The following is a 22,811-nucleotide window of genomic DNA, read 5'->3' as shown; positions in this document are numbered from 1 at the left end:
CTGCCGACACCATCCCTGAAGGTCACACACACACACACACACACCGTTAGACATTATTACCTGTGTTTACATTAGCTCTCCACTGTTTTATGGTGACCTAACTGGAGCATAAATGTGTCTAATGGCCTGTAGAGTAAATTTGTGGGACGGCGACATACAGATTTGTAGACCAACCAATCATTCATGACGCTGGGAGCATAGCACACTATTACAGGCTCCTTTGTGAATGTGCCACAGACCACGCAGCAATTGGTCAATAACCTGGACCCTCGTCGTTTTGAAAGGCGGGGGACTTGGAGAATAGCCTAGTATGGTTCACCTGAGCCTGAAATTGGAAGAATGTGTGAACAGGAGTGAATGGATCACCCTAATGTGTCCCAAGGCCAACACATTCATTTCGGATGCATGGCTCTGTGATTTATGGAAAATGTTACATATGATTCATCATTATGAAGAGCTGTGGCCATATGCTATTTTTACAAAAAAAAAAAAATGCATTACAATACATGCAGACCTTCTACAAGCCATGGGGGAAAAATACAGCTAGCTACAAGCAATCATGTGGAGATGCAAATCAGCATGATGTGTTGCACTGTATGTAATGTATGTGAACCCATATCATTTCAGCTATTTCATATTGATCTGTTTATTGATCAGGGTGGATTTCACTTTCTAGCTGTGCTGATTGAATTTGGCTTTCCCTTCCTCTTCAGCACTCCATCACATGTACTTACCACATCTCGAAAATGAAAATGAAAATTCTGTCATCATTTACTCACCCTCACATCGATTCAAACTGGTATAGCTTTTTTTTTATGTGGAACACAAATTAGATATTTTGAAAAATAGTCTCACTGATCTTTCCATGCTTACAGAGAACAGGGCAGTGTTATTTTTTGTATTATTTATACACTGCCATTCAAAAGTTTGGGATCAGTAAAACTTATCATGTTTTTTAAAGAAATCTCTTATGCTCATCAAGGCTGCATTTATTTGATCAAAAATACAGAATAAAGTCATGTTGCAAAATGTTATTACAGTATAAAATCATGGTTTTCATTTTAATATACATTAAAATATAATTTATACCTGTGATGCAAAGCTAAATTTTCATCAGCCATTGCTCCAGCCTTAAGTGTCACATGATAAATAAATAAAATAAAAAAAAAAATAAGTAAAAAATAACAGCATTTATTTAAAATATACATCTTTTCTAACAATGTAAGTTATTGCTATCACTTTTTATTAATTATAACACATCCTTGCAAAATAAAAGTATTAATTTAAATTAAATTTAAATAAAAAATGTTTTGACCCCAACTTTTGAACAGTAATGTATATTGTTAGAAAATATTTCTATTTTAAATAAGTGCCTTTTTTATTATTCATCAAAGAATCCTGAAAAAAGTATTACAGGTTCCAAGCAGCGCAACTGTTGCCGACAACAATATGACAATAAATCAGCATATTAGAATGATTTCTTAAGGATCATGTGAAAGTACTGATGCTAAAAAAGAAAAACGTTATTTTACATCGCAATAATATTTCACAATATTACATTTTTTCTGTATTTTTGATCAAATATACGCAGCTTTGATGAGCATAAGAAACTTCTTTAAAAAACATTACAAATTTTACTGATCCCTAACTTTTGAACATCAGCGTATACTATGTAATATTTATCAGTGTTTTCAATAGCTTTTATTTTTATATTTTCATTTTTCATTTTAGTTTTAGTAGTTTAGATGTGTGCTATTGTCATTTTTTTTTATATATTTCTATTTAACTTTATTTCTATTTCAGGCTTAGTCATTTTGGTTATTCAACTGTCATTCTAATGTTTATATTTTACTTTTTATTTTAGCTTGTTAGCAGATTTAAACTGAAGTTATGATGTATTCTTTTCAAAATAGTACCAAACACTATTGGTAAAAGTCATACATGTTTGGAGCAACATGAGGGTCAGCAAATGATGAAACAATCTTTATTTTGGGTAAATTCATTTACTTCAAAATATCAGTTACCTAAAAAGGTGTTTAAAGTTTTAACAAGTTGTGATTAGTAATACAAACACTTGCTCTAAATACCAGATCAGAATATAGAGGGGAGCTGATGTGTCGCGTTGCAAAGCAAGGAGGATTCTTCACGTTAGCTATTTATACTAGAGGGATGTAAATTGTGTTGGTATTAGTTAGGAGCGCCTGTTCTCTCTGCAGTGCTCCATGTCGTGTGCGTCTCTGTGTGAGAGCTAATCAGAGGCTGTTGCCGAGTAAAGCGCAGAGTTGAAGCCACCCCGCAGAGTGCAGAGCTATTGATTGGAGCCTTGGGGACCTGTAAGGTTTCAAGCACACATGCTTTTACAATAAAGTTGCCCTAAAACAAATGTTGACTATTTTTTTGAATAAGAGACAGGGTAACCCATCTTTGTTTAAGTGCAGTCTAAACCGTTTTTTATGTTTTCCAGTAAACAGCCAAGAATATGAATGCACAGCAAATAGTTGGTTTCCCTATGTAGAGTATATGTATTATTCTAAACATTTGTTGTGAATGTTTGTGGTTTGTAAGCAATGGATTTTTTCATAATGGCCACAAACACTGGTCAAGCATGTTGATGGTGCTAAAGCTATTTTTCCTAATTCTGACATGTCACGTTTGTTTTTAGCAGGTGTTTACTCTTAACCCGATACACTGAAATCATCAAGATCTATGTTGAGCACATTTTCTCTTGGCTCATGCGTCCAGCCGCTTTGTCCTTACTGCAGGCAGGCTCTTAGCAACATTAGCACAACCTCTCCACAGTAGTGCTTCACTTCCAGCACAGAACATGACCTGCTGTCTGTAACTCTAAAAGAACAGCCTGTGATGCACTACAGATGTCTGAATGTATGGCCAATTCAAATGCTGAATGAAAAAAAATGATGAGTCATAATACAATAATATTATGCAATGATATTTGCATTTCTATTTTTGACGGTTCCTCTTGGTTACTCTTGCCAAATGCTTTTCATTTCCTGAAGGCTCTAGGTCAGCCGCCTATTTCTAATGGTAAGCTATCCCCAGGGAACCTAATTTTACTGGTTCTTATTCCTAATCAGAAATGCATCATATTTATCTACAGGCGTCCAGACAGCCAAAGAAGCCCAATATTATATGCAATAAAATTAAATTAATTGCTCTCTGTTGTTTGTGACATTTCTGTTTGTTTGAGCAGTTTTTAGCCTGCTTTGCGAATGAGGACAGAAAGTCCTTTCTGAATACACATTTCAGTTTTGTTTTGCTTCCCTAATAGGCAGTGTGTTAAATTACATTGTATTGCAGCAGTGGTAGATAGCAAACCAATAATTGTTTGCAAGAAAATAAAATTACTAATTAAAAAAAAACTAATCATGCATAGTAGGATAGCAAAATAAATAGGCTTATAAAGAACACTTCCCAAATCCCATGTCTTTTAATGTTATGTAAATCTATCTATCTATGGTATTTTCAAACAAATTTAAGACACAAGGTACATCGTCAAAACCATGAACAAAGTTACACAATTTACTGTAAATATACACTACCAGTCAAAAGTTTTTGGACAGTAAGATTTTTAATGTTTTTTAAAGAAATCTCTTCTGCTCACAAGCCTGCATTTATTTGACCCAAAGTACAGCATAAACAGTCAAATATTTAAATATTTTACTATTTAAAATAACTGTTTTCTTATGTACTGTTATGTACTGTTAACTGTTTAAATATATTTTAAAATGTAATTTATTCCTGTGATTTCATGTACTGAATTTTCCCGTACTGACTCTAAGCTTTTGAAAGTTATAGTGTATAATGTTACAAAAGCTTTTTTATATCAGATAAATGCTGATCTTTGGATCTTGCTGTTCATCAAAGAATCCTGAAATGTTTCTTCAACAGCAAATCACCATATTAGAATGATTTCTGAAATATCATGTGACACAGAAGACTAATGAAGAGTAATGATGCTGAAAATGTAGCTTTGATCACAGGAATAAATTACATTATAAAATATATTAAAATAGAAAGCAGTTATTTTAAATAGTAAAAAATAGTTCACAATATGACTGCTTTAGCTGTATTTTTGATCAAATAAATGCAGGCTTAGTGAGCAGAAAAGATTTCTAAAAAAAAGAGAATTACCTGGTAGTGTATACCAAATTAAATAGGGGTTTATTTGAAAGAAGGAAAACAAATAACAAATGAATAATGCATTTAAATATTGGGTTATCAGTTTTCTTTTTTTACTTTTTGCACGTGAAACAGTTTTAGTGCTGTGTTGGGTTTCCATTTGATGTCAATGTATAATCTGGGTCCTGAAGCAAAACTAGTTGACAACCAGTGTTGTAATAGATAACTGCATTGAGACTGTGCGCTGCTGCCATCTTTGGACAGCCTAGCAGAACAGCACTCTAACATAATGTTTAGCTTTTAAATCCTGCCAAATGAACATTTTGTTCTCAAAAAAAAAAAAAAAAAAAGAAATGTTTAAATATTTAATAGTTAAATAGTTAATAATTAAAGTCTAACATAATTGTTAGAAATTAGAGTTATTGTTTTAGTACATTAAACTGCAGTTACATGTTTTTGAATCAGTAGGGCGTTCAGTGGATTTCTTTTAATATGCATTCGTAGGTATGTTTAGAAAATATGAAACATGAATCTGTCATCTCAGTTTTGTCTTATTCGCTTTAATTTATGCATCTCTTCTGACAGGAGCATGAGAAGTGATCCTCTAGCGTGCTCCGGCCTAATCATCTGAGGCCTTTATGTTGCTTGATAGACATGGAGAAAGATAAAAGGTTATGGCACATAAAGTCAGTTAAGCCTCAGAGGGCCACATTAATTCAAAGCAGTGCACCGTACAGGCTAACCCCTTCCTCTCTCACCATCAGAAGTGAGGAATGGAATATAAAATACACCATCTTTGCATTCTACTTGAAGACCCGCTGAGTTTTCAAAAGAGGCAATCAGAAGTAGAGATGGACAGCTTATGTCAATTTTGGACTGTCCACCAAATGTTTTGAAGGCTATGTGTGAAAACACAATGTGGCCCGGTCGGAGTCTCTCAGCTGAGTCACAGAACGAGACATTTGTTGCAAATGAATCTTCTGGCTTCTCTTCACAGCTGAAACAGAGCGAAGCCAATGCTGATACGAAAGAGAAACTTCCTCTGCGATTACGGATCTTTGAGAAGTTCCCCAATCGACCACAGATGGTGAAAATCTCCAAGCTGCCATCAGACTTCACTGTGCCTAGAATCAGGTACTCTGTGCACTGAATGATACCTCATTCCAAACCATATGTATGAACTCATGAAAGATTCATTCTCATAAAAGCAACAAGCATACTGGCAAACATACTACTGAATGCTCTGAAAACACAAGTCCCTTGTGTGTTTGCGTGTGACTGTTTGGTTATGCGTGTGCCGTGGGCGTGTGCCGCAGGGAGAGCTTCATGAAGCAGTTCATCGACCGACAGCAGCAGGACCCCAGCTGTCTGTTTCGTCGACTTCCCTCGGCGTCGTCCTCGTCCTGCGACCATTCCAAGAGGTCTGCCATTGAGGATAATAAATACATAGATCAGAAGGTACCACACTCCATCACTCCCACAGTCTGCCCCCTCAATACACACAGGGACTAAACAATAAGCTCATGAATGTTCTGAAAGGAACAGATCTATTTCCCACGCAACAAGACTTAAATAACCAGCCGTTATGTAACTATATTTTGTTGATTACATTAGGATGTTTTTGTTTGCCGGTATCCAATTCAGCTTTACCCATATAATAATAGTTGTTTGCAAATATATCCATCTGAAATAAAATGTGTATTGATCTGTGTTTCTTATCTTTCCGTCTAAACCGTTTTTTCTTCCTAGCTCCGAAAGTCAGTATTTAGCATCCGGGCCCGTAACCTCATGGAAAAGGAAACCACTGTCAATAAAATTCTGCGGTGAGCTTGTAATTTATTCCCATTGTGTATTTTTAGTTTAATTTTATTTTATTTTTTTCAGGGAAAAACACTGATATTGATATTTTGGTTATAGTATGCACATCCTAGCAAGGCTACAAAATTTTATACTACAAAATCGTTTAAAAGGTCAGTGCTATATGTAAAAATATTACAGTGTTAATCATAATTTAGCTTTTCTTTGGCCTTTATTTGGTTCATCTTAAGTCAGACAGAAAGCAACAATAACGTAAATATAGTAATATACTATAAATAATAATAAAAACACCAGGCAATTATGGTTATACATTCAAATAAATAAAGAAAGAAAAAAATATATAAAATAAATAAATAAATAAATAAAATAAAATTAAGATACAGTTAAGATTCCAGAATGGGCTTCCAGAACCGACTCAAAAAAAAAGTATAGGCTTTTTTTTTTGCCAAACTGAATCATTTCCATCCTAAAAAGTCAAGTTGCAAAGGCTACACTATACAGCTTGTAATGTGTTTAATTTAACAGATTCTGTCCAAATCTGGGTCTATTCGTAAAGAAAAAATACATCATTTTTGCATTTTTTTATGCGCAGATAAATGCACACACACAGTTAGTGAATGAGACTCACTGATTTTTCCATCAGGCTGAAATGAGTTTGCATTAAGGTATTTCTTCATAATATAGATATATGATGGGCCAGCAGGAATAATAATAGAGCATTGCTTTGTTCTCTGGCAGCCTTGAGCAAAAACACATTAATTCCTATAGAGGGTGAATATGTTTTGATTTCGGTCCTCCATTTCCACAATTTCGACTCCATGTTTGTCATCCAGCCAGCCGAGCAGTCAGAGCAGATAATGGCGTCTCCATATCAATATAACTGTTAGTGGGTCACCTGTGAGCGTGAATGGACAATTAATATTTAAAAATCTGGCAGCGATGCAGCCACATAATTCCCACACTTTGCTTCAGCCGCTCTCGTCTCTGTTGTTAAGTTTCAGCTCACGTTGATGCCGTCCCCACCTCCCTGGTGTTGCACACACACTCATACGGCTCACCTTGTCCACCCCTCCTCCTTCTGCTAAGCAGACAGACGGCACATCAGTAGCCATCCCACGTCGTCTGTGCCGTCTGGGGCATTCAGTCTGTCCGCATGCACACATGCGCACACACACATCCTTCATCAGCCAGACACTCATCACTCTGAGTGGCCATAAATAAGGGCGACATGTTCTCTTGAAGCTGAAATTGTCATTAGCTGTGTTCTGGTACATGACTCTGCAATTAATGGACAATAGAGAGGCGGTGGTGAGCAGAAGGCTTTTCAAAGCATACATAGATCAGCACTGATTTAGAGCATAAACAGCCAATGGGATCACAGCGGCAGAACAATCTCCCAATACCAATTATAGCAACAGCCTCACCAGTTACATTTCATCTCCAGACATAGCTTTGAAAGATTTGCCTTTAATAAACTGTCAGAAAGCACCACGAGGGGCTTCTTGACTATTCCTTCTCTCTTGTTCTTTTAAATAGTGCTGCATTTATTTATTTATTTTTGGTTTAAACAAAGACTTGTTCTGCATGTTTTGTTACTGTACCTGTTTAAGCTGTTGTCACAAACAATATATGAGTCAAACTTTAAGAAGCAATGCTGTTTGTGTGAGAAGAATGCAGGTAAATTACTATTTCACAGCTTTCCCACCATTTCAACATGGAATGTCACGGAATTAGCCAAATTTTGAATAAATATATTAAAAGTAGGTCAGTACACTTAAATCAAAACGTGATGGACTAGGGTTTTTTTTTTTTTTTGAAGCTGCAAAAATGCTGTTTAAATATGGATTCTGCATGCTCTGCATGTCTCTGTGTGAATGAATGGCGCACACATGCTGTTTAGTTTATTAAACGTATACTGACGCGTGCGTGACACTCACAGTGTTTTCCGCCTGTGCCACTTTAATATATGAGCACATGAACACATAAACATAATCTCTTGAACTGCTCTGTCACTTCAGGAGCATTTCACCATTTTACCCATCAAAATAAAAGTTTGGTTTAATTTGAAGAAAAAGTGACGGATATACAGTAGTCAACATTTGAAGTGGATTGGAACTTTTCATCAAAGTTGTCCTAAAACCATCTTAGGACAACTTCGATGAACTTTTTTGATCCACTTCAAATGTTGACTACTGTATATTATTTAATTTAATGCTAATACTACTACTACTACTAATACAATTATTATTAAAATATTATTTTTTAAGTAATGTTTACCAGAAAAATTATTTTCCAGAATGCCATGTGTACCAGAAACATCTAAATACACAACACAGTATTTCTGAAGAAAGAAATAAAGATATATATAAAAAAAAAAAAAAAAATAAAATAATATTAAATTAGTTTTTAAATAAAATAAATAATTTAGAGATGCTTTTGATTATTAAAATTTAATAAAATTATAAAAATGGAATGCAGAAAATTAATAGAAAATACATTATTTTGTCGGCGCCAATAGCCTCAGGGTTAGTGCGTTGACATATAGTGCAACTGCGCTCATGCCGACCTGAGTTTGATTCCCGTCTCGAGGTCCTTTGCCGATCCCCTTTCTTCTGCCAGCTCTTTCCTGTCATCTCTCTACTGTCCTATCACAATAAAAAAGGCATAAACCCCCCAAAAAAAGGAAAACAATTTTTTTTTATTTAATGTCATAGGGCCTTAAAATGTTAATTTTTGTTAAACTTTTATTAAATTGCTATTCAATTGTGTAAGTTTCATGATTTTAATTTAATAGACATGCTACTTTGTTAAAATGGATAAATGTAACCATTAAAAGTGTGTAGTGAAATTTAAACGGAAAAAAAATGGAATGCAGAAAAAAATTGTCTGGAAAAAAATAAGATGGAATTTGGGAGGAAAAAAAATAATTTATAGGGCCATATATATGGTGCATAGTGTTTTTGTTTTAATTAAAGCAAAATTTGTTTTTAGTCTGGAAAAAAATGAAACAGAATTTGGGGGAGAAAATATTATACGTGTGTGTGTATATATATATATATATAGATAGATAGATAGATAGATAGATAGATATATATATATATATATATATATATATATATAGATAGATAGATAGATAGATAGATAGATAGATATAGATATATAGATATATAGATATAGATATCTAGAAAGATAGATATATGGTGCATAGTGTTTTTGCATAGTGTTTTTGTTGTTTGTAATTAAAGCAAAATTTAGATTAAATTTACTTTTAAACTGAACTGATATTCCAGTCAATTACATTTAAAGATAAACTTATGGTTCATTTAATACAGTTCATTATTTGCACTGAACACTTTATGGCATAATTACAATGAAAATTTAAACAGAATATTGTCTCTAAATTCAGTATGCTGTTAAATAAATGAGTGTTAACTCCTGGGAAAACACAAATGGGGTCGCTTGCTGAGAATGTCCCACATGCACACGGAAAGCTACTGCGGTGTAAATGGAGTCAACTGTTTATCATCTCAGTTTTGTCATTTTTGTCAGTAGTAGAACTGGAGCCTAGTATATAAGCAACCTCATATACCTATACTAAGTGTGCCAAATTTTTCCTTGGAGATTAATTCCCTCCTACTGCTTCATCTTCACTTCACTGTTAGCCTGAATTTTTAGCGCACCGCAGGTCACATTTGACCACTCTGAAAAAAGGATTAATTAGTTTCCTCTCCGTGGGCACCCCGTTCCTTAGAACTGTCTCCACCTGCACAACACAGTGTTAGCTAATAAGAACCATCTGCTGCGTCGGACGTACAACAATGTACATGACAGACAGTAGTGGCATAACTTAAGGGCTGTTCACTGATGATCGTCACACAATCCTATGCATTTACAGTATGTAAAGTAAAACATGTTTGCATTTGTAGTACCCCCAAAAATGTAGCCATTTAGCTTTTGTAATGTGAATTATTTCTGAGTGAAACTAAATGGTTTCAGTGGAAATAATTTAGGATAGGACTTCAAAATGGAGATGAATTAGATTTTGATGAATAACCCACTTAAATGAATCATGCTCAGTAAGACTAATACATTAAACTAGAAGCCAGTTTTGATTCAGTGTTTTCTTAATATTGGATGAATTTTAAAAAAAAAAGAATATTCACTGTTTGTGTCATAATTTATTAATTTGCTCCTGACCTAGTTATGCTTTGTCTGTGTGTATTTTTTCAGAGCCTGCACTAGACAGCGTATGCTGAGTGGCTCTTTTGAGGGTCAGCCAACAAAAGAGAGATCCATACTCAGTGTCCAGCATCACATCCGCCAGGAACGCCGGTTAGAAAGCACAATAACAAGCTTTCACTTACTCATCTATTTCATTTATTTAAGGAACAATGGACAGATGCATAGTCATAAAGTGTGCTACATTATGCTAGTGTGTTAACCTGCTCTTTTTGGCACAGGTCCCTCAGACACGGCTCCACCAGCCAGAGAATCAGCAGAGGGAAATCCCTGGAAACACTCACTCAGGATGTGCGTATACACACACACACACACACACACACACACACAGATATCACCAAGTAATAGCTGACAGCGCTATCTGTGACTATCTGTGATCTCTGACACGCGTGTGAACTCTTCAGCACTCCAGCACGGTCCGCTACCGTAACGCCCAGCGGGAGGACAGTGAAATCAAGATGATACAAGAGAAAAAGGAGCAGGCTGAGATGAAACGGTATTTCTGCCACTCCATACACTTGGCATGCGGTCAGTCGAACAGATCTTATCCCCCCCAAACAAAACATGCCATGTGGGAGTTATTACACCATATCTTTCTCTTCTACTGTATGCTGATGGTGGCACAGTGCCATCGGTGTATGACAAGACATATTGCAGGGAAGCAAAGCTTTTGTTTTAGGTCTGCTGTATTTATTTGCCATGTTCAGAGGGCAAGGAAGGACTGTAAAGAGAGATCAGATCTTAGCTGATATACAGATACAATATGCTCGCTTTAAGAACTAATAAGGTCCCTTCTGTGCATCCTATATCTTACTACATGTCTATACTTTATCCCAAAGCAGGACTAATAAAAAAAGTGTTTGCTGAAGATGAGATTTCAAAATGATTTATTGCTATGCCTACAATGTTTTTTCGCCCAGAAAAGTCCAAGAGGAGGAACTCCGGGAAAACCATCCATACTTTGACAAGCCACTCTTCATCGTTGGTAGAGAGCATCGCTTTCGAAACTTTTGCCGAATGGTTGTGCGAGCCCGTTTTAATGCGTAAGACCAAAGCAAATACAAATCCACTGCACTATATTATTAGTTACAGTAGCATTTTCATACACATCAATGAGATGACTAATCCCTTTGTATCATAACACTGAAAAAATGCCATGTTGTTTCATAAACTGTTATGTGTGTGTATGTGCGTTACATTTCTTTGGTGACATTGTGTTAATGGGCTTTTTATGAATAGGTTAAAAACGGATCCCAATACAGGCGCAGTGAACAGCACAAAATACCATCAATTATAGTAAGTGCATAAATGTTTAAGGCCTTTGCACCATGATAGCCTGGTAATATAGAAAATTCAATATATAAAAAAATGATTACACCATACACCTACATCTTCCTTTTGCATTAAATCAATGTAAATGAAATCATAATGCATTATTTAAATTGTAAAATATGAGTACAGTTGTGACCCTGGACCAAAAAACCAGTAAGTGGCACGGGTATATTTGTAGCAATAGCCAAAAATACATTGTATGGGTCAAAATTATAGATTTTTCTTTTATGTCAAAAATCATTAGGATATTACATAAAGATCATGTTTCATTAAGATATTTTGTAAATGTCCTACCGTAATTTATAAAAACGTAATTTTTGATCAGTAATATGCATTGCTAAGAACCTCATTTAGACAACAAGGCGATTTTCTCAATATTTTTTGCACCCTCAGATTCCAGATTTTTAAATGGTTGTATCTCGATCAAATATTGTCCTATCTTAACAAACCATACATCAGTGCTACAGCTTATTTATTCAGATTTTGAATCGTGTATAAATCTCAAATCTCATGACCCATATGGCTGGTTTTGTCGTCCACGGTCGCATTTATTATGACATAGTGAAAAATACAAAAAAGTACAAAAATAAAGAATTTGGGGGAGAAATGTGCTTAATTGTCATGACAGTAATGTCAAAATAATGGTATTTCTTATTCTTTCTGCGCATTTTTGGGGTTAAATTAGGGTGTGCGATATATAAGCTACAATAATAACGTAATTGTTGTTTAAACGATATGCAATTGGACATTATCCAGTATAGCACGAAAACACACAGAGAGAGTGCATGCATACAGTATTAGATGTAGGTTAGACTACTGTGTGATTTGAATTCTACAGATATTGATTTTATAAAACAGTCCAATAAACAAGAAGTTAATATTACCTTACATTTTAGACACAAGTTCCTGTTTGAGTGCCACACAACGGTGTTTCGTAACTGAATCAATCTGCTGTTTGAACGAATCAGTTGAATGAATGACTCAATAACTCACTCATGCAGTAATTTGTTAATTTTTTCAAATATAATTATTGAACTTTGTTTTTAAAACATCAAAACAGTATTTATGCATGTGTAACTGCAGTAATGCAGATTTAGATGCAGATTCTGTGTCACCACTGCATTGCACACAAATTTTGCTGGTTTCATTTGATTGGTAACAGCCTTATAGTGTCATACTATGATTGGTTATGATTGACTATGATTTATTTAAAATGACTGGTTAAAGATTTGACACAAAAGATGATGCATACATTTAATGAGGTTAGAGAAAAATAGCCTTAATAAAGGTAAAAATTTATTTAAACTTTTTGCAAATGTTAATTTCTGTTACTCCTGCAAACTAATCATGGCGGAGAATATGAAGAATATCAGAAGCTTTGGAAGTCAGCTGTCCATGGCAGTCCTAAAACTATCAAAGTACCTGCACAATAACACACTAGGCAAAATATTGTCTGATTATCATTATCAATAAAATTCCAGAAAACATCAAGATATATTTTTTGTCATTATCGTACACCCTACTTAAAATATGACCTGCACATGTTTTCTCATTTATATCTCTCTTTTTATTCTAGAAATATAATATGAGAATTGGCTTTGAAAAGTTTTGATCTGTAAGACACGCCAGGGTGGGTTAGTGTGGGATTATGTGCAAAATTAAGCCAAAGTTATGTAAGAGACTGAAGAGTAGGGGGAATGCAGAGTAGGAAAGGGGTAGCACATTTAACCTGCACTAAACCTTGCATGTGTGTGTGTGTCTGTGTGTGTTCTCCAGTGATTTGCTGGGCTTGGTAACCTATCTGGACTGGGTGATGATCGTGGTCACCATCTGCTCTTGTATTTCCATGATGTTTGAGTCCCCTTTTACTAGGGTCATGCATGTCCCTACCTTGCAGGTATTCTAAACCCAACTGGTCACCATTCTATCCTACACACACATCCAACTAACTTCTTTACCCTGTAAATTGTCCTCATCTCTTACCCAAAGACTGGTCACCATGTCCGCTTTTGTTGCAGTCCAGCACTTTTGATTGCCACTCTAACAAGTTTTGCCCTTTTGAGCACATTTGATCATGACCCCCACTGATTTAGTCTACTTTGGAGTTAATTTAAGTTGAAAGTGAATGTTTTTAGGGTGCCTCTGTTTCAAAGATCTTGTACTTTACGAGACAGAAAGATGGGACTGATTGACCTGCCACTCTCTTCTGTCTCTTTTTCTACACCACTGATTGAAACTCCACTTCAGACAGTCCAGGATGTCCTGATCTTTACCTGATAAGGGTATTTTCAAGAGCACAGAGGAAGACTTTTATCCTGGTGTCGGTTTTTGTGTTATGACACTCCCAGTCTCAAAACCTTCTCTAAATTACCAGCAGACAAGCAATTGTTATGACGCAGCTGGCAAATCTTCAGTTGCTGTATGTTTTTATAAAAGCTGCTTTATGAAAAATTGTATTCTATTGTACACTAAACCACCCCTTTCTCTGCAGATCGGAGAATACGTTTTCGTCATCTTCATGAGCATTGAGCTGAACCTGAAGATTATGGCAGATGGTCTGTTCTTCACTCCTACTGCAGTCATCCGAGACTTCGGTGGCGTCATGGACATCTTCATCTACTTAGTAAAACTTCATTCTCAGCTCTCCTGTGAAAAACCCACTTTCTGACACATGTGAAAAGCAGCCTTCTAGCTGATTATTCACTTCTCTAATGAGGCTCTGAAGATTGCTTTTTAATGACCCTAAATAGTGTTTTGTTTAAATGACCCAGTCACGTCAATTTCATCCTGTTTACTCATTTCAGAAGAATTCTGCCCGTCTCACACAAACACTACTTGCATGTAATAGAACAGCCTACATCTCCAATGCTGACTATTTCATGAGTAATACTTATTGCATTCATACTAATAAAGCAATAGAAAAATGATCTGCAGGTAGTGATTTCTCACACAAGATCAGGATTAAATTAAGAGTTGTGCCCTTTTTGCCCACTCTGTAGGTCAGTCTGATCTTTCTATGCTGGCTACCAAACCATGTGCCTCCTGAGTCTGGTGCTCAGCTCCTCATGATGCTACGCTGCCTACGCCCACTCCGTATCTTTAAACTGGTACCCCAGATGAGGAAGGTGGTTCGAGAGGTCCTCAAGGGTTTCAAAGAAATCTTCCTGGTGAGTGAACAAATCGGCCTACTTCTTGCAGGTAGTCACTCAATAAAAAGAGAGCAGAGATGGCTGGCTGTTTGTTAAAGGGGTGGTTGATTGTGATTTCTGAAAGTTCAATGCAAAGAGATTTTTTTCTTTTAAAATTATGGCAGTTTAATGGCTACAAATATGGCTGGTAGGGACTACAACAAGCTAGTTCCCAGGTTGGTGACATCACAAACCCTAAAAATGTACATAAACCCTGCCTCTGGGAACATGCAACAAAGTAGGTGATTCCATTTTGCACTGCTTTAGTGAAGAGGAAGAGTTGCTATGCCGTCAAAACTGGGGTGCACAAACAAATCTATTCATATAAGAATCGCAATTCTGTCCTCTAACGGTTCTAATAGATTTACAAGTTTCAAAAGCAGTGTTCTAAAGCAGCGGTTCTTAATCCTGTTCATCACGTTCCCCTGCTCTACACACGCTCTGCCCTTCTTCTCTCTCTCACCCAGTGGTGTTCACCTTTGAGCTCTGACGCTAAAGTACCCTTTCAGTCTGGTCTAGGTGCCCCAGGTTCGCCCCCTTCAGGCTCAAACTGATAAGCAATATTGACAACGCAATTATTTATTAAAAAAAAAAACACCTGAGCGAGGTGAGGGGCGTGACCTTTCTGCACGTGCACTAGGTGGTATAGCGAATCACAACGCACTGGGCCAGCTAACCAATCTGAGCTCATTGTGTATTTCTGAGGGAGGGGCTTCATAAACCAGGAAATCATCAGAGAATAAAAGTAAATTATGTGAAAAATAATGTTTTTTTAAAAAACAAAGCGTTGACACGTTAGACTGCACCCCATAAACATAATCAAGCCTAGAAAAAAAAAGTCAACCACCCTTTTAATTCTTCTAAAAGATAAATATTTTTGTGCTAGCTTTTTTGTCTCCTTGTTTATGATTTCATTTGGAAAAAAAGTGCAGCATTGTTTCAATAGATGATATTTTGGAACAAAAAGGATTGTATTTTGAGTACATCAAATACTTTTATTTACTGGAGACCCATTATGCTCCTTTTTACAACATGTTATATAAGTCTCAGGTGTCTGTGAAGTTTCAGCTCAAAATACCACACAGATCATTTATTATATCATTTTGAAAAAACCATTTTAAAAGGAAGCAGAAACACACTGTTTTTGTTCATGTATCTTTAAATGCAAATGAACTGCTGCTCCCCACCCCCTTTTCCAGAATAGGGCTGTGCCTTTACAGCTCGTAAATCAGATGCACATGCGTTTTAAGGGTATGTGAGCACTAAAATATTGCTCTTTCATGTCTTATTGCGCTTGAACTGTCAGATACACACAGGTTTATGTTAAAAACATAAATTACACCCAAACAGTCAGTTACGTCTGTGAAGGTAAACAGCTTGGAAAGAAATCACATTCATATTAGTCTTGTCTCCTCTGAGGCTTGAATTCTAAATAGCGTTCTTTGCTTGTCTGTACCGGCAACGACAGAACAGTTGGCATGCTTTGCTCAAACTTTTGCCATGGAGTTAGAACTGGTACACCATTTTTGCTTGCGAAAATAAAATGGCGGTGCTGTGGGTGGAAACATGCAGATTAAGGGGTGGTAATTCTATAACTAAATCACCTTTTTTACTTCAAAGGGGGAATGAAATTTGAGCGACTTTTCACATGCTTACAGAGAAAGGCTTACCAAAAGAAAGTTACTGGATTATCAAATACACCAGGGACCCGATTATAGGATTTAAACACGGAAAAAGTCAGATTTTCATGATGTCTCTTTTAAAGTGTTTTGTGGTATGACACATTTAATTGAAAAACAAGAAGCTCTCTTCATTGCAGTAGTGGAATGTAATGCATTAACTCAGCAGTATTTGTCTAGGAGATTTCTTTATGGACCTTCTTTATTAAAGCTTTGCTCCCTTTGGGTACTTTCCTTTGAGCTTATTATAGTGTTGCTGTATTTTGAGAGTAATGCACTGACCATATTTTGTGGCAAAACCATTTTGCTGTATACTGGATTATTGATTTCCCAAACAGGTCTCTATTCTTCTTCTGACACTAATGCTGGTGTTTGCAACCTTCGGGGTCCAACTCTTTGCTGGAAAACTTGCAAAATGTAATGATCCCCATATCTCCAGTAAGGTACGAGACAATTCTTGCAACTTTTCAAACTATGTTGAGAGTGGAGGATCTTCTGTACTTCACTGACATTTTGTGCTTTGTGAACTTTTTCAGGATGACTGCCACGGCATCTTTAGAATCAACGTGAGCATTTCAAAGAACTTGAATTTAAAGCTGAGGCCAGGGGAGAAGAAACCAGGATTCTGGGTGCCAAGAGTTTGGTATGAAACTGAACAAGAATGTTCTTTGTATTGTCTGTTTTTTTTGTTTTTTTTTAAGTTCTCGTTAAGAATAAAAAATTCCTGATCATTTGTTCACCCCCATGTCATCTAAGATATTCATGTCTTTCTTTTATCAGTTGAAAAGAAAAGTCCAAATTGCAGTTTCAGTGCAGCTTCAAAGGGCTCTACATGATATAACTCAACCTGTCATTTTCTAAAACAAATAAAAATTTATATGCTTTTTAACCACAAATGCTCAACTAATAATTCATCACAAACCAAGCCTGTCACATCTTCAGTGTTGAGGTCTTTTTGAGAAATCCCTGTAGCAACATCTCATCTGTGACAGCACAAACCAGTATGATGAATGCTCTCATCACATAAACAGCACCACATTTTCATCATCTTTCATATGTATTTTCCCCATAAGCAATAGTCAGTGTTTCAGTGCAGTTGTACGGTTTGTCGTGGGCACGGAGCAGGGGGCTGATATATCCTTCCCTCAGGCATAAACACAAACAACACACAATCATACACCCACACACCAATGAGTCTGTTATTGCTCTGGAGATGTGTGGCAACACAATGGCAAATTATTTGAGAGACGTTAAATAATGAAGACCAGCAAAAGATACACATGGGTCCATAGCTGTTCTAGAGCAAATAAGGTTTATGCTAAAACTGAATAACAGAGAGAAAGAGGTTGTTGCTCTTTTATCTTTGAACACTTTGCGTGGTAACAGGAAAAGAACAAGGCGTTTGATCTTGTAGGTATTGTGTTCGTGTTCAGCCCATAGAATAGTGCGTCTCCAGTCCGCTCACATACACACACAAACACACACACACACACACACACACAGACAGACAAGCAGACAGACACCATAACATTTTGGTACAATTTACATCTGAGATTATAAAAAGGGAACAGCTGAAGTTTTTTTTTTTTACCTTGTTTTTTTATGTGCTTTAACTAGAAAAGTCACATTTTAAAAAGCTCTTGTTCTTGGTTTCTAGTCATTGCTTTAAGGGTGAATATAACATAAATATCTAGTTCATATTTCAATAAAATAAAATAAAATAACATTTGAGGGTCTTTAATGTTTTTCCATTGTGACATTATTTTCATGGCCAATGAAAAATGAATATTTGCGAACATTTTTTATCTGTATAAATTAATCACTACAACAGTACTTTTTGTATGTATTGTATGCTTACAAGTATACTTTACATATATAAATTACATTTAAATTATAGTATGTAATTCTTTTTTCTGCCTTACAAAAACAAACATTTCATAACAGAAAGTTATTAAGACTTGGGAAGCAAGGAGAGAGTACATGTGCTTATTAAAATTTCACAATACAAAACAAAACAAAAACAGGGTTAATTTTTTTAGGATATAATTTAATATTTTACTTTTGATTTAGCAGTTGCATTTCTTTTTTGTCCTAAGAACAGACAAAAATAAATATGCTAAATATCTCTTGAATTGTTATTTTAGGGCAAACCCTCGAAACTTCAATTTTGATAATGTGGGCAACGCCATGCTGGCTTTGTTTGAGGTTTTGTCGCTGAAGGGTTGGGTGGAGGTGAGAGACGTCATCATACACAGAGTTGGACCGGTAAGTTACTTTTTTAAAACACTAAAATGTATACTGATCTGATTGATCATGACTGCAATAGGACCTCTCTTAAAACAGATTCATGGCATCTACATCCACGTCTTTGTGTTCTTGGGCTGTATGATCGGGCTCACTCTTTTTGTTGGTGTTGTCATAGCCAACTTTAATGAAAATAAGGTATGGCAGTTTTTTTTAATACTGTTATAAAAGTATAAAATATACAGTATTTTTTATACAGTTTTTTATATACTGGTACTACAGTAGGTTTTTTGGCTGTTTCCTGATCAGATGTGTTGAATGTGTTTGTTTAGGGCACTGCTCTTTTGACTGTGGATCAGAGGAGATGGGAAGATTTGAAAAGTCGACTAAAGATTGCTCAGCCCCTCCACCTTCCCCCACGTCCAGGTAACTGCTCACTTAAAGTCTGCAGATATAAAATGTCTATTTGTACACCACCATCATGTTGCTCTGTTGTAGTTTGTTTGCAATCATGTGTCATCAGAAGTGGCAAAAAAAAAAAAATAGTGATATATTTTATTACATTGAAGAGTGTGCAGTAATGACAATAATTGCAATAATAAGATTTTCTAGAATTTTGTCGACAAAGATAGCTAGACAATGCTTAGCTTTTGATATTCTTCATATTCTGTAAGGTGGTTAGTTTGCAGGAGTAAGAAATGACCTTTTGTTTACATTAATTTTTACCTTTATGGGCATTTTTACCCTTATAAGGCCAATTTTTCTAACCAAATTAAATGTATGCATCATCTTTTGTGTCAAATTCAACCAATAAACTCAAATAGTAAGATACTATAGCACTGTTATAAATCAAATTAAATCAGTATTAACAAATTTTCCAAAATGCAGAGGTGGCACAGAATCCGCATCTGAAGTGGCATTTAAATGCATTAACACAACCAGTCAAAGTTTTTGAAGTTTTTGTAGATTTCTAATGTTTTTTAAAGAAGTCTTTTCCTGCTCACCAAAACTGCATTTATTTGATCCCAAGTACAGCAAAAACAGTAAAATTAGAAAAGTCTATGTATTTATTATAATGTTTATATTTTATATTATATATAAATAAAAATATTGTGTACATAAATAACATATTTCTCTGAAATATATACATTAATTTGTGTGTATTTATATATACATAATAATTACACACAGTACACACACATATGTTAGGCAAACTCAAACTTTTATTTTGTATCCGATTAATCACAATGAATCATTTGACAGCCCTAATTAAAAAAGAACAGTTATTTTAAATAGTAAAAATATTTCACAATATTACTGCTTTTAGAGTTATTTTGGATCAAATATTTTCAGGCTTGATGAGCAGAAGAGACAAAACCATTAAAAGACTTACTGTTCAAAAACTTTTGACTGGTGGTGTACATGCAATTACAAATGAAGTCATTATAAATAATCATTATAAATAATGATTTGATGTTTAAAAAATTGTTGAATACTGATATCTGAAATGATTTGGAGGGAAAAGTGAAAATATACTTTGAATATAAACCTAAAATCATCTGTACACTGTAAAAAATAAAAAACACAATTTGTTGAGTCAGCTTAAAATAATTTGTTACCCTGCTGCCTTAAAATTTTAAGTTCAGTCAACTAAAATAAGTTTAGTTAACTTGAAATGTTAAGTTGTACTAAGTAACAACTTAGATATTTGTGTTTGCTAAACTTAACAGATGGGTAAGTAACCCAGCTGCCTTAAAATTTTAAGTTGATTCAACTCAAATATCTAAGTTGTCACTTTGTATAATTTAACATTTCAAGTTGAATAAACTTTTTTTCAGTTGACTGAACTTAAAATTTTAAGGCAGCCAGGTTACAAATTATTTTACGTTGACTCAAATTGTTTTTTACAGTGTAGGTGGCGGCAAATTACTGCATGAGTGAGTCATTGAGTCATTAATTTAATCGATTCATTCAAAGAGCTCATTGATTCAATGATTCAACTAAACATTGTCATGATGCTCAGAGATGCAACATAGTTCTGCTGTGACTTTAAAACATTTTGAAACTATTTTCTTTGAAGAAATAGAGTGTATTTGCCCCCTTGTAGTGAAATTTGGGAATTTTAAATGTATTTTAATAGCTTAAATCAAACAGTAAACGCATGCAAGTCTAGCCTAAATTTCATAGTCTATACATGCACTCTCTGCATGTGTTTTTGTTTGTTTTTTTGCAATATACTTGATAATGTCAAATAATTTAAACAACAATTGTGATATTATCATTGACAATATTAAAAACCCATAATTCAAAGTCATAATACTCATATTTTCTCCATCAAAGACATCTGAAAATACCTAAAGCTTGTTATTCCAAAAGGAATATGAATCCTCCAAAATGGTCAAACAGCCATAAAGCGACATGGTGGTGGTGCGCAGATAAACCTAGATCACCAAAGCAGCCAGTGTATTATTCAGCAGCAGCAGCAGCCTCTCAGTCTCTCATCTCTTTCTTTCTCTCTTTTTTTTCTCCCTCCCTCCATCTTCCTCTCTTCCTCTCCTGGCTAATGAGCCATCCCTGCTTTGCATGTGTTTCCTGAAGCATTTAATCAGCTCTCCTCTGCTGTAGTAGAGAACAAACTAAATTTAAGCTTTCAGCGGTGGGTACACCCCCAAGGCAATCACACACTTGATAATAACCACTCCACTTTTGAGTCAGAAGTTATATCTGCCTGTAGTATGAATGACTTTGGGCTCCGTGGGCACCTCGGAGCCAAAGAGAGAAGAGCGATTCTCTCTCTGTGTCTCCCGTAGATTGACTGACTGATTGATTTGGCAGTCGCAGGCTCTGCGGTGACGATGGCGGCGGCTCGTTATGTTTTTATGTTTGACTGCCGTTGGCTCGCCTGGAAACAGACACTTCAAAGACATGTTTCATAACAGCAGGAAAGAATAAACACAATTATCATAGTAGGCAATTATCCAGGCATATTTTATGTGGCAATTAGTCACCAAAAAATCTACAATCTACTGACAACTATGCATATTTGATTGATATGTTTTGAACCAAACTCCAAAGGCTGCAATGGTACTTTTCTATTCTTTTTTAGGCATTATGTACATCTGAGTTGTTCAATTATCATTTTAACCAATAGGAAAACATGCAGAAGTTCTTTGTAAATTACAATAGAATTGTTCATCTGTGCTGCCTTTGTAAACAATGGGCTGAACCAATGGCTTTTTGCTATCAGCATGGAAGCAGTGTGCTCTTCCTCCAGTGCTGATAACCGAAATCTAATTTTGTTCAAACAAAACAAAATGCATTTTGTGGGCCACACTGCAAGTTTACGCAACCTTTCTAATTAAATTTTCCCTCAAAGAGCGATCAAATTTGAATAATGGTATACTTTCTTTCTTTCTTCTTCTACCACTATCAAGCATAATTAACACCCATATATACAATCAGGCAGTGCAAAAAAAAAAAAAAACTACAATTACTACTATTGCTACTAACTATTATTATTATTATTATTATTATTATTATTATTATTAGTTAGTTACCTAATCGGCCAGGTGTGCTAATATTTTTTGCAAGCAATATAATTTATGATTTTTGAGTAGCTGATAAAACAAACAAACAAAAAAAGTGTTATTGTTAACTAAAGCTAAAACCATTAAAAAATGCAATTTAAATAAAGCGTAATTATAAAATATAATTGTATAAAAAATAATATTATAAAATATAATTGTATAAAAACCTAGAATTGTTGTCTCAGCAACTAACTAAAATAAACAAGTTGAAATTGAAGTACTAAAATTTATTAAAAATAAATATAAAAAAGTATTGTTAAAAAACTAATAAAAATGATGAAAGCCTGTAACCAAATTACTAAAACTTAAAAATATAAAATAAAAGATAATTTTAAGTATTGTTTTAAGTAATAATGTTAACCCTTTAACTGTCACTCCCTGTCTTGAACATGCACTATCCAAAGTTACAGTAAATTTTTATAATTCATGAACGAAAACATTTTGTAATATGATTTTGATGTACAATTTCCATGGTAATGCAATGTCTGATTTTAAAATGGTTTTCAAGGGAGTTTTTGGGGGGATTTTGAGATTTTAAGTTTTCAGTTGATATGTAATTTCTTAAGAATTCTATTGCGTGATTG

At 35.0% G+C, this 22,811-nt stretch overlaps 1 protein-coding gene across 5 annotated transcripts in view; it reads left to right on the top strand.

Moving 5' to 3' along the window:
* The window catches only part of nalcn (sodium leak channel, non-selective), a 107,665-nt gene that overhangs the window by 70,197 nt on the left and 14,657 nt on the right, over nucleotides 1-22,811 (top strand). For all 5 annotated transcript variants that reach the window (XM_051118494.1, XM_051118490.1, XM_051118493.1 and 2 more), the window contains 16 exons: nucleotides 5,138-5,274; nucleotides 5,457-5,598; nucleotides 5,890-5,963; nucleotides 10,189-10,290; nucleotides 10,419-10,488; nucleotides 10,602-10,693; nucleotides 11,118-11,240; nucleotides 11,437-11,493; nucleotides 13,306-13,426; nucleotides 14,021-14,152; nucleotides 14,529-14,696; nucleotides 16,735-16,839; nucleotides 16,933-17,039; nucleotides 18,541-18,661; nucleotides 18,740-18,838; nucleotides 18,973-19,066. In XM_051118494.1, the coding sequence (XP_050974451.1) occupies nucleotides 5,138-5,274; nucleotides 5,457-5,598; nucleotides 5,890-5,963; nucleotides 10,189-10,290; nucleotides 10,419-10,488; nucleotides 10,602-10,693; nucleotides 11,118-11,240; nucleotides 11,437-11,493; nucleotides 13,306-13,426; nucleotides 14,021-14,152; nucleotides 14,529-14,696; nucleotides 16,735-16,839; nucleotides 16,933-17,039; nucleotides 18,541-18,661; nucleotides 18,740-18,838; nucleotides 18,973-19,066 (1,744 nt within the window). The remainder of the gene's footprint in view (nucleotides 1-5,137; nucleotides 5,275-5,456; nucleotides 5,599-5,889; nucleotides 5,964-10,188; nucleotides 10,291-10,418; nucleotides 10,489-10,601; nucleotides 10,694-11,117; nucleotides 11,241-11,436; nucleotides 11,494-13,305; nucleotides 13,427-14,020; nucleotides 14,153-14,528; nucleotides 14,697-16,734; nucleotides 16,840-16,932; nucleotides 17,040-18,540; nucleotides 18,662-18,739; nucleotides 18,839-18,972; nucleotides 19,067-22,811) is intronic.

The sequence above is a fragment of the Labeo rohita genome, chromosome 9 (genome assembly GCF_022985175.1).
Source record: "Labeo rohita strain BAU-BD-2019 chromosome 9, IGBB_LRoh.1.0, whole genome shotgun sequence".
Classification (NCBI taxonomy): domain Eukaryota; kingdom Metazoa; phylum Chordata; class Actinopteri; order Cypriniformes; family Cyprinidae; genus Labeo; species Labeo rohita.
This window is presented reverse-complemented; position numbering and strand designations above follow the sequence as displayed.